The sequence below is a fragment of the Zeus faber genome (genome assembly GCF_960531495.2).
Source record: "Zeus faber genome assembly, chromosome: 9".
In the NCBI taxonomy this organism is placed as follows: Eukaryota; Metazoa; Chordata; class Actinopteri; order Zeiformes; family Zeidae; genus Zeus; species Zeus faber.
In genome coordinates this window covers 6,056,815-6,068,521 of record NC_137197.1, presented here as the reverse complement: position 1 = coordinate 6,068,521, position 11,707 = coordinate 6,056,815, and the positions used below count along the sequence as shown (strand labels likewise).

General features: G+C 48.6%; 1 protein-coding gene across 1 annotated transcript in view; it reads left to right on the top strand.

Moving 5' to 3' along the window:
* The window catches only part of nbeab (neurobeachin b), a gene marked incomplete at both ends in the record, with an annotated part of 275,893 nt that overhangs the window by 241,217 nt on the left and 22,969 nt on the right, over nucleotides 1–11,707 (top strand). The window contains 4 exons of the mRNA XM_080007466.1: nucleotides 1,207–1,347; nucleotides 3,270–3,389; nucleotides 7,171–7,323; nucleotides 10,307–10,474. Coding sequence (XP_079863592.1) covers nucleotides 1,207–1,347; nucleotides 3,270–3,389; nucleotides 7,171–7,323; nucleotides 10,307–10,474 — 582 coding nt within the window. The remainder of the gene's footprint in view (nucleotides 1–1,206; nucleotides 1,348–3,269; nucleotides 3,390–7,170; nucleotides 7,324–10,306; nucleotides 10,475–11,707) is intronic.

Below are 11,707 nucleotides of genomic sequence, written 5' to 3'. Positions count from 1 at the left end.
CTGGTGCTTGTTTCCACGTGCAAATGCATTATGTGTGTGTGTGTGTGTGTGTGTGTGTGTGTGTGTGTGTGTGTGTGTGTGTGTGTGTGTGTGTGTGTGTGTGTGTGTGTGTGTGTGTGTGTGTGTGTGTGTGTGTGCGTGTGTGTTGGCTTATTTTGCTTGTTTGGCTTTGGGAGCATGTTGGGTGTAAATCGGGTCAGCCGGGGTTAATCCACATGGATTACTCACAACATTTAGCGGGAGACGTTCGTATCTCCTACCACCTTTCCCAGCGCTCCATCTCAATCACCTCCTCCACCCAACCCACCCCTTGCTCCCCCATAAATTCCAACAAGGAGACAGGGCGACAGGAACTTTTTAAGGTGCAGAAGAATAATGGGGTCTGACAGACGGATCGCAGGGTAAAGCTCCCGTCTAACCCCTCCCGCCCCCGCCCCATCCACTAGTCACCCCATGTGGGTCCACTAAGACCGTTGGTTTCCTGTACAACTCATATTGAACGGAGGCCACTCCAGCCAATTTCCCATGCTGCTTTCTCCATCAACTTTTTTTTTTTTTTTTGTGAGATTTTCACTTTTTATCGGCAAAAGGTTTAAAGTGGAAATTCATAAGATTGTCTGGTGTTGGATGGATTACGTTGCAAGTCTCAGCATTCCATTTAAAACTGCATTTGGGGTTTTTTTCTACACCCAAGTTTACCATTGACATTGCTCTAAGTCGGTCACTTGAGGTGGTATTCGAGGGCGCTCTTCTGAATATCCACAAATATCCACATCGACAGTGTACCGAGCACAACCTGCCTCACTGCTCCGTCGAATTCCCTGTGACTGCGTTGGACTTGGTGCGTTCTCCCTATCGTGGAATTCTTGCCGGAAAAGGCGGACCCCGCCACCGGCTTGGAATTGGAAACAACATATAGGGCAGCAGATACTGGACATAACACAAATACATTGAATGGCTATTTCATTGAATGGCAGCTAAATAAAGTATAAATTCTGGGATTTCTTAACAGAAATAATCGTACAGATTACTGTTTGTAACTATGTGACAGTTTATTATGGGCAGATAAAAGTGCGTTAAAAAATTGGGGCGCTCCTCCGTCAGCGTTAATGTTCCACGGGTAACCCCTGCTTTTTAGCATGGGTGGGAAGATCCATTGTTATTATGTTCTCACTAGGACCTTGTTTTTGATGTATTTTTTTACAGCCTATCGGTGCCCTGAATCCCAAGCGAGCAGTGTTCTACGCGGAACGCTATGACTCATGGGAAGATGACCAGACGCCGCCGTATCACTACAACGCCCACTACTCCACCGCTGCCGCCGTCCTGCAGTGGCTGGTTAGGATAGTAAGTAGAGTATCCGCTTTACGGCAATATGGACCTTTTGTAGAACACTTGATTATGTCTTCTTCTTACTGTTGGGAATGTGTTGTGGACAGAGATTTTCTTTTGTTGCTGAGCCTCAAAAACATATGTACGCTAGTGTGAAATCTATGTGAAATTATATTTAAAAAAGCGGCGTGACTGTTGTTTGCCGCTGAAAATGTAGGCGTTGGACGCCGTTACTTGATGAGGCGAGGCCGAAAAAAGCAACACCTCGGGCGCCGCTCGTTTTCCGTCGGGGTGATTGCCGCTTTGTCAAACTCGATGACGGTTCTCCTTTGAGGTCCGTCGGCCGACGAGCAGGAAGCGGCTCGACATCTCAATCCCGACTGCGGCTGCCTCTCCGCCGGGTGACGCCCAGAAAAGAGCGTTTTCACAGCCCAGTAAACTGGCATATGTGAACTAAATAAAGAGTGGCTGAGTAATGATTTACAGGGGCGGCTGGGACAGGTTTATGCACCGCAGTCGGCCCAGAGAGCGCTGGGAGACGTGTCCATCAGAGCCGCTGAGCGCTGTCTTCAATTACTGAGCAGCAAGGGGGGGGGGGGGGGGGGTCCTGTGCTCCGCAGGTCAGTCCCTGGACTGCTTTTGGCAGGAATCTGGTGAGCGGTTTGATTTGTCAGTGTATAACATGACAGCAGTGTCATGTTACCACTGAAAAGCCCACTCTTCTTGCAAATTCTCGACTATGCGGGAGGACTGTGGCCAACGTGAGAATTATTGCATCTTGACAATAAAATAATACTGAATGACCACGTTAAAACACTTTGGGGTATGTTGAGAATGAACGCTCAGCCTCAATCGTGGAATTTGGATTTTATTCTCAAAATGCTAATTTTTCTTTTTTCCCGAACGGCCAGGAAAGTCTCCTGTACTCGCCACTACAGATACATGTGAATAAAAAAGTTAATGAGATAACAGGAAAACATAGCCTACAAATTTAAGAGATATTTACAAAAAAGAAAGTCGTGCAGTTGTGAAAAGTAAACGTGAGATATTAACACATTTCTATTCAATTCAATACAAAAATTCAAAAATCTGCTCAGCATACATTAAGACAGAGCTGCACGACTGTTTTTGAGTATGACTCTGGTAAAATATGTTGACTCCAGACAACACACTACAGCTTTTCTAACTATTGGTAATATCCACTACATTACATTACAATACATTACAATACTTTACATTACATTACAATACATTACAATATATTACATTACATTACAATACATCTTTTTCTCATATTTTCTTACGACCTCTAGTCATCCCCCACATGACCGGCCCCCCTACCCAGCGTAACTCCTCAGGATCGTCTAATTTCAGAATTTAGAGTCTTTTTTTTTACCTTGCGGTTGCCCCCTCCTCGTCCCATTAGCAGAACGGGCTGATGAATGAAAGAGTTCCCCTGATGGCAGTTACACTGCCCTTTGCTGCTTTTCTCCCCTTTCCTCTTTCCCCCCGCCATCCCTTTCTACTTGTGGTGAGTAATTGATCCACTCCAGCCCGGTGTAGCCACAATCACAAGCTGAGTACACTAAATATGAGCCAATTACCATCATAGCCGGCTGAATTCAGGAGGAACACTAATTAATTCTCCCTCAGGCTTCGTCCGGTAAATGACTGAACGTTCTCCGTGGAGATCCTTTTGTGTGCCCCGCAAAATAAGACCGTTGAAATAGAGCCGCAAATGTTCGATTTTTCACTTTCGTTCCGTTGGCTTTTTGCATTTTAAATGAACGGCCTGGCGGTTATCTGAATGATATTACGACAGCAGAAGTGAAGCCTGGATGCTTGCGCTCGTAAATAGCCGTGTAAAGGGTGATAATAGCTGCGTTCCTGGGTGGGGGATCTAAGGTGTTGGCGCTGCTCTTTGTGCTTGTCCTCAGGAGCCCTTCACCACGTTCTTCCTCAGTGCCAACGACAACAGATTTGACCACCCCGACCGCACCTTTTCAGCCATAATCCGCTCCTGGAGGAACTGTCAGAGGGACACTTCCGACGTGAAGGTGAGAATAATCAGAAAAAAAAAAAACAAGAACAGGGGAATACAGTGTTGTCATACTGTAAAATGAAATGCCATTCTATGTTTGATGGACGTGCCTCTTACTGTTTAGAAGCAGCAGAGTACTTGTTTGTGATGGAAATATTCAGACTTAATGTTTCTCATAAGCCATGTCTGGGCCCAGGCAGCAAGTATAAATACGTTTGTGTTCGTGTTTTATTGTAATAGATGGGTGGAAATAGAGGGGTAAAGATGCAGAGATAAATGGGTAAAACCAGAAAAGAGGACTTGGGATAAAAAAAATAAATACAGTGATAATGATGGAGAGGTAAGGATGAACATGAAAATGCTAAAAACAGAAAAGATATATATATCAAGATAGATAAATCGTTTTAACTTTATTGAACCTTGAGGGGAAACTGCTCTATAGTCTAGGAGAACAACAACAACGGTGAAACGTACGGAGCGTGTGAGAATGCAGTAATGAAAAGCCATTGAAACCTCTGGGCTTACAGTGAATGGTTGTAAATTCAAGGTTTGGAAGCCCACCCCCTCATCCCGTGTGCTTCTAAAAAAACAATAGCAAATGTCAAAATATATGCAATGAATTATGAATGCACCATCCAAACAGAGAGGCACAAAGAGAGATGATACACCAGCCGGCTCTCAGCGCCGGAAAATGCATCTTTGATATAACTTGCATGGAAAAAGCAACATCTTTAAAAATAGAGAGAGTGTGCTCCCCGCGCAGGCATGTACGGCTGGATGCGAACAAAGGCTTCGTCCGGGAGAAAGACAAAGCCCTCCCTCTGCAGAGCCACGGCGCAGTCAGTGGAAGGAGCGAACCCTGCTGATTTGCCTCCATTTTGTCCACAGCGCGGCGCGCAGCAGGCGAACGCGCTGACCTCAAAGTGTCATATTTTTCCAGCACACCCTGCGTCGGGCAGCGTCGCCCGCGGCAATTAATAAAGCATTAATGACAGGAGCTATTTAAAATGTGGTCTTTTATGTACGGACAGGGCTTTTTACTCGCCGAGGACCTGGGGGGGAGCGCGGCCGGCGATCCGTCCTGGAAGACGCACGCCGGCGAGCAGCCGAGCAGTCACACGCCACCATGTTAACAAACACAGCCGACTCTGAACCGCTCGCATGTCTGCGCGCATTGCTTTTTACACCCCTCGGATGGATTCCTACCTTATTACAGGCCGGGATCCCGCCGCTCGCAGCTCTACGGGATCTCACTACGTATCAGAAGCAGCTGGTTTTGGTTCGACCCCTTTTTGTGCAACGGCGGCAAAGCGGCGAAGACAATGGCCGTGGTGCGAGGAAGCAGCTCTTAAAATCTGTTTGTCTTAATCGCCGTCTCTCCCTGTCTCGCCTCTACTCTCGTGCGGATAGAAGCAGGACGTGTTATGATGGTGCCGCCACTGTGGAAGAATAGACGTGATGTTTTGTGCCGTGTTGCTGTGTTCAATACAAACAAACCCACTTCACAATGGGAGTACTGGTACTGGTACTGCTACTGCTACTGGTACAAGCGTTGGCTTAAACAGGGTGTTGTTATAAGGGAACATCCCAAATAACAAAAGCCTGATAACAGGTGGCGTATGGAAGATGTCAGATATTAAAGAAAATGGTCTTGGTTTTTTTTGGAACACATAGAAGCATGCAGGATTTCTGAGCACAGTGCTTTGTAAACCGGTCGTCGCAACAATTGAAGTCCACGCCGTCGAGTCGAGGTAAACGGATCAGATCGGGGGTGGGGGTGGGGGGGGGGTTGGGGTGCTTGATTCTGGAATCCGCCGCGAGTCCCGAATTCAAGGCTGGTCCCAAACTGTTTTTCATCGTTTTGGAGTGATATTATTAATATTATTATTATTATTCTTCTTCCTGCCGTTGTCTGAAACAAAAAGGTAAAAGAAGACACGGATGTCCCGTCTGAATTTGAACGTGAAAAGCACCTTATCTTTATTCTGTCTGCAATCAAACCGGGGCTCAATACAGACTTGTGGGTGCGAGGTCAAATTTTAACCCGTCTCCACTTGGCCCCTCAAAACACATTGGGACTCAGAGTGAGGAGCCGGGATCGGTGGGTTTGTGTCTGAGCGGAGACAGCGGGGCCCCAGGATCAGCTCAGTGCGTTGAAGTGGACCCCTAAAAGGCCTTTTACTGTGATCCCCCTCCCTCATTAACCCGGGGCTCCTCCAGCGGTAATGACAACAATGAAAGCGGTGTGAGGGGGTCTGTCTGTGTGTGCGTGTGTGTGTGCGTGTGTGTGTGTGTGTGTGTGTGTGTGTGTGTGTGTGTGTGTGTGTGTGTGTGTGTGTGTGTGTGTGTGTGTGTGTGTGCGTGTGAGGTGTGTGTGGTGTGTGGTGTGCGTGTGCGTGTGCGTGTGCATGCGCGTGCGTGTGCGGGGCAGCGGCCCTGGCGCTGGATGACCCACCTCAGAGAGCCAGTCAAATGGAAAGAACCCTCCAGGACCCTCAGCTCCACCATCCCATCATTAACGTGCAGACATACCTCCCACTTATTGGAGGAAGGCAGTAGGCATTGACACACGCACACACACACATAGAATAGTGCCACCATTCCGTCTGAGAGGATGCTCCGGCGCTCCACCGGTGGCAGGTTGTGACTAACGTGTCGTTAAGGTGACGCGGTGTAAAGCGGCGGAGGCTCGTCTGATTGACTTGTTCGCCCATTACGATGCTGTTGCAGAATTAATGGCTGCCATGGGAGGCGGGCTTGAAAAGGGAGCTGGCAGCTCCGGCGGCGGGCGGGTGAGTTACAGCGCGAGGTTTAGTGAGATGGGGAGAGCGAGGGGGGGGGCCTTTTCGACTTCCTTTCAGGCCTGTTTGTGCTGTTCAGAGGGTGAAACGTAACCAACAGCAGACGGGAGGTTTTTACGGTGCTGTACCGTGTCACATCGACTCGCGGCCCCCCAATCCAGGTGATTTACGGACGCCCGACAGGCTATGTGCCCCCTAAGCGCCGTTAAAAAAAAAAAAAAAAAACCAGAGTACGACCCGACGTGACAAACGCCGCATTCATAAAACAAGCTCGGTACACGGGCTTGAGGTGTCCGCGGGGGCCCCGCGCGGCCCCAGGTCCGTACTCGTGTCTGAATGTTTTTTAAATGGTTCCTAACGAGGACAGAGACGGGGGAGCACACGGAGGGGCAGCATTCCTGGTGTGCACATGCCTCACTGAGGCATCGCAGACTCGCTAATTCGGGCCAAGATCAAAGCAGTGGTTTACATTCGGGGGGGGGGGGGGGTGCTCTTGAGAAAGTAGAGCTTCCTTCAGGAATGATGGTTCTTTTCAGCCCCAGGTAAAACGTTTGCCCCTGTCTTTCATCACGCCGCCCCGCCGGGGGAGGGAGGGGGGGTCATTTGGACAGGCTCCTTCTCCTTCCGCGCCCGGGTCCTGACCTCATTGCCGCAGCCCCGCGACCAGAGGGTTAGGCCAGTTTGCTTTAACACGGCAAACACCTCGCGGGTGAATAACCGAGCCAGCACCTCTCACGGACGGCTGGGGCCCCGCTGTGGAGCTCGTTTGTGTCACCGCCCCCGGGTCCCCCCCCCCTTCTCAGCGTTGTTCTCGTTCTCCCCGGTGGACGTCGCTTCTCCCCGGTGGATGGTGCTTCTCTCCCGTGGATGCGCTTCTCCCCGGTGGACGGTGCCGCCGTCCGTCACGTGGATGAGCGCGGGCATCGCTGCCCTCCCTCCTTTGTTCTCTCCTCCTTCCCTCCCTCACCCTCGGCCTCCTCCCCTTGTGCCGTCTAGGAGCTGATTCCTGAGTTTTACTACCTCCCCGAGATGTTCGTCAACAGCAGCGTCTACCAGCTGGGGATCCGGGACGACAGGACAGCGGTGAGCGACGTGGACCTGCCGGCCTGGGCCAGCAAACCAGAGGACTTTGTGCGGATCAACAGGATGGTAAATGAAGGCAGATGTACAGTATACTGTATATATGTATTTCTGTATGTATGTATATATATATATATATATATATATATATATTTTTTTTTTTTGAGGCCATCTTCGTTCTTTTTAACGTACATTCTACAGTAGAACACAGAACACTACATGGTTCTGCCGTCCAGCATCTCTCCACACACAGTACTCATCAATACCTGGAGGGAGCCAAGTCTACAAGTCCAGCAAACTGGGATGACCTTGTATATCTATCCAGTGAGGCTTTCAGATGCAATGGACACACACACACACGCACACACACACACGCACACACACACGCACACACACTTATGCACACACACACACACGCACCCACACACACCATGTCTGTCTGACTTATTCATGAAGCATCTAATAAAGCGCGCCGCTCAATACTAACACTGTACTCGCGACCCCAGTAATGTCACTAAAGGACGGGACCAGTGAGTCTGCCCTATAATGTTACCTAATGCTGGGACTCATCCATCATGATTTGGCAGTGGGCAGGGGACTCTCCTACTGTGTGTGTGTGTGTGTGTGTGTGTGTGTGTGTGCGTGCGTGTGCGTGTGCGCGCGCGCGCGCGTGTGTTTCCCTTCTGGCTATTAACATGTGGCCCATAATTCCCAGCAGTCCTGGAGACTACTGCTCGAGCTCCCGGAACAGTTTGCTGCCAAAAATCTCCACAAATCATTTCATTTTCTTTTTCTTTTTTTTTTTTTTCCCCCAAAACAAAACAAGTGATCAATCCACTTGCTCCCGGAGTAAATCACGGTTTTTAAACCTCCGTGGTTTTTCCTTAATATGGTGACATGTTCAGTGCGGACGCATTGGACGTTTCGCATCATACTTTGGTCTCTCAGTGTGACATCAGAGATGGACACAGCAGCCGTTTAAACCCTGCACATATTCCAGTCATCGTGCAGATTGTACATGTGATGTTCACCACGTGCGTGAGCGACAGTGTAGATGTTGTTCATGTGGATTGAATTCTGCTTTTGCTAATGACTTTTATTTAAAAAAAAAAATTTGATGGCAAATGTAATATGACCTATGATGTAATATGACCTATGATGTAATATGACCTTACTGAGAACACACCACGGAAATTGAGTCCAAATCAAACTCTCTTGACCTGACTAAAAGTTGTGCTCGGGGTGTGAAGCCCGAGGTTGGAGGCGGGTGGATTGGGGATGGAGGGGGTTGGGGATGGAGGGGGTTGGAGTGAGGGTGGGGGTGGGGCGGAGGGGAAGGTGGAGGCAGGCAGCCCGGCTGTGGGAACACACTTGACCTTTTCGGCAGAGTGACAGTGCAGGGATCGGAGGGGAAGTCTTACGGAGGTGACCTTTCCCGGCGCTCCGCCCTCTACCCCGGCGCACCACCCGAATCACGCCAGAGTTGAGTCATCACGAGCCAGAAATCCGGCGTTTAATTGCGTCGGAGATTACTCGGCTTGCTTCGGTAGAAATGCGTCTCAGGCCGTCTTTCTTATCCACGGGACTAATTATATGTAATCATTTAAGTTGAATAATTTGTTTTGGGATGAGAGCAGGCGTTTTGAGGCTTCACATCCTGGAAGAACAATTTAAATTCTAATAAGATGAGAGCGGCATTATCTCCAAATCTAATCACGTTCATTTTTTTTTTTTTTTAACCGTTGAATTCTGCCTGATCCAAGTAGTATCCTGCTTTTTTTTTTTTTTTTTGCAGTGCACGGGGCCGGGGGCGGGGGGCGGTTTGTGAGACGAGGCGAAAAACAAGACGCAGAGAGAGAGATGAAAAATAACGGGGGGTGGGGTGAAAGGATGTACGATGATCATCGTCCTCTGCCTCCGTTTTTTGGTCTTGTCGTCCTCTCTTGCTCGCGCACGCTCTCGCTCCCTGTATGATTTCATTTCTGTCAGTGAATCGCCCTCTCGCTTCCCTCCCCCCCCCTCCCCCTTGTGTTCTCCATCCCACTTCCCATCTTTGCATGTGCCACTTTCAATTGCCGTGATATGCCCTGTGGGGAGCTCAGCCCCTGTGTGCTGGAGCCGGCTCCGTGGGTAATGGCTGCTATTCCCTGACGCCAGGGGAGGGGTGTAAATTCTTCCAGCAGAGCCTCGCAACCATAACACGGCAGGGGAGGTGCGTTGGGTCGCCGCGCCGTCCGGTGCGGCGCCTCGAGTTTATCCGCACAAAAGCTCCTCGTTGTGCGGTCGACGGGTAAAAGGGGAAAAAAAAATGGCGGCGCGCTCCTCCTGATGCTTGTAAAAACCTTTCCTACCTTCATTGCTTTATCGTCCTAATTCCCAGTGCCGCGTTGAGGGCGCCGCCGTGCGGAGCTGCTCCCATTGTACGCGTAGATTGAGCGCAGGTCGTAATCTTCATAGAAGGACGAATGAGAATAGTTGGCAGGAGTCCCATCCATGAGCCTTGACTGGGCTTTTACTCTACGTCAATAACGTCCAGACCTCCAGTGCATTACTGTAGCGCGAAAGCATCATCTCTCCCTTTGGACAAAAATATACATGCATTCAGTGATTTTTACATGTATTTATTATTTATTTCTTATTATAACACCATTTCTCCCCACAGTATTTGTGCATGTTATACATATTTATGCAAACTTGCACTATTTCCCCCTTTTTTGTCAGAATTCAAATGTTATTATTTGTTTATTTTTAGAGGTTTGTTTTTTTAGGTGTCCTGTTTATTGCTGCTATTATAATTGCCTAGTGTTGTTGATCTGTAGCTACATCTATCTATACTATCTCTAATGCATATCTTTGTATTTTTTATATATTTTATTTTTATTTTATTTTATTTTTAACTTTACAACAATCAGTTGGTAATATAATAATGCAGATTAGCACGTTTCGAGACAAGCTCACCGTTTTGTGGCCGTGCACTTTTGTGTTGCGTCTGCTGGCGTTGCGTCTGCTGGCGTTGCGCCGCGCCGCTCACCGCCCTGTGCTCCTCCGACAGGCCCTGGAAAGTGACTTTGTGTCGTGTCAGCTGCACCAGTGGATCGACCTCATTTTCGGCTACAAGCAGCGCGGCCCCGAGGCGGTGCGCGCCCTCAACGTCTTCCACCCGCTGACCTACGAGGGCTCTGTCGGCCTGGACGGCATCAGCGACCCCTCGCTGCGAGAGGTGGGAGCGCCGTGCACGTGTGCCAGCTCGCCAACACACACAACCACCCCTCCACCCCTCCCCCCTCTTCTGATTCAGCGCACACACACACACACACACGTCCTCCACTTCCTGTCTGTCTCTGTCCCGGCATGCGATCCAGGAGAGTTCGTATCGCGAAAACTGTCAATCATTTTGCCGTGTCGTGCAGACATGACCTGCGGGAGAAACAGCCTCGAGACGGCTCACACAGCGTGCTAAAGTATGGGGAATTACTTACTCTTAAATTTACATAATAAAAGTAAAGGTCTATAAGGTGGATGAAGATAAACAAATAAAGTGTCGTGACTGTGTTAGAAATGCAAAAGATTAAAAAATATCGATATTTGAAATACTTTGAAATATAGTATACAGCCGAAGGCTTGGACACATCTACTCATTCAGTGTTTTTCTTTGTTTGTGTCTCTGTGTGCAATACAAATATGCATGTACATGCACACATGTAAATCTATATTTATATTTATTCTGATAATGGTGTTCATGCTTCATATCCATTTCACAGCCTCCAGCCCTCTCGTTGTCTCTCAGCCTTTCACAGCCTACATAATTTATTGTTCTTATTAAAACTTAGTGTTTAAATATTTGTCAATTAATATTTTGTTTAATTGTTATTGTTCAATATAATGTTCATATTTTGCCTTTATTGCTTTTTGTCTTTTATGCACCAACCTCACCAAGTTGCTTTTCTTGTGTGTGCAAATATACTTGGCAAAATAAAATAATTCTCATTCTGATTCTACATTGTAGAATAATAACGATACACATCGGGAATGATGTAGTAACCCCAAAAAGGGGGTTTGAAAAAAATCGAAATATATTTTTGATTTTCGATTCCTCAAAGTGGCCACGCTACTCGGCATTCTCTCACCTGGAATGCGTTTCTAACAGCACCGAAGGGGTTCCCGCGCACGCCGGCGGCAGCTTTTCCTCTGCTCTGCGCTCCGGCACCTCCCAAACCCGTCTGAAACGGGTTGAGGGGCGGCTGACTGCGGAGGCCCGGGCCGCCTGACGCGGGGCTCCCCTCTCCTTCCCGGTCCAACAGCCCCTTCCACGCAGCCTCCAAACTGTCCCGTCGGGGGAAAAAAACAAAACAAAACCAATACAAATGATGGTCCCACTCAGCGCGGACCAGATGGGACGCCGGATCCCTGCAGAATGAGGTGTGAGCTGTGCTGCTTCAGCTTCGCCCTCGAA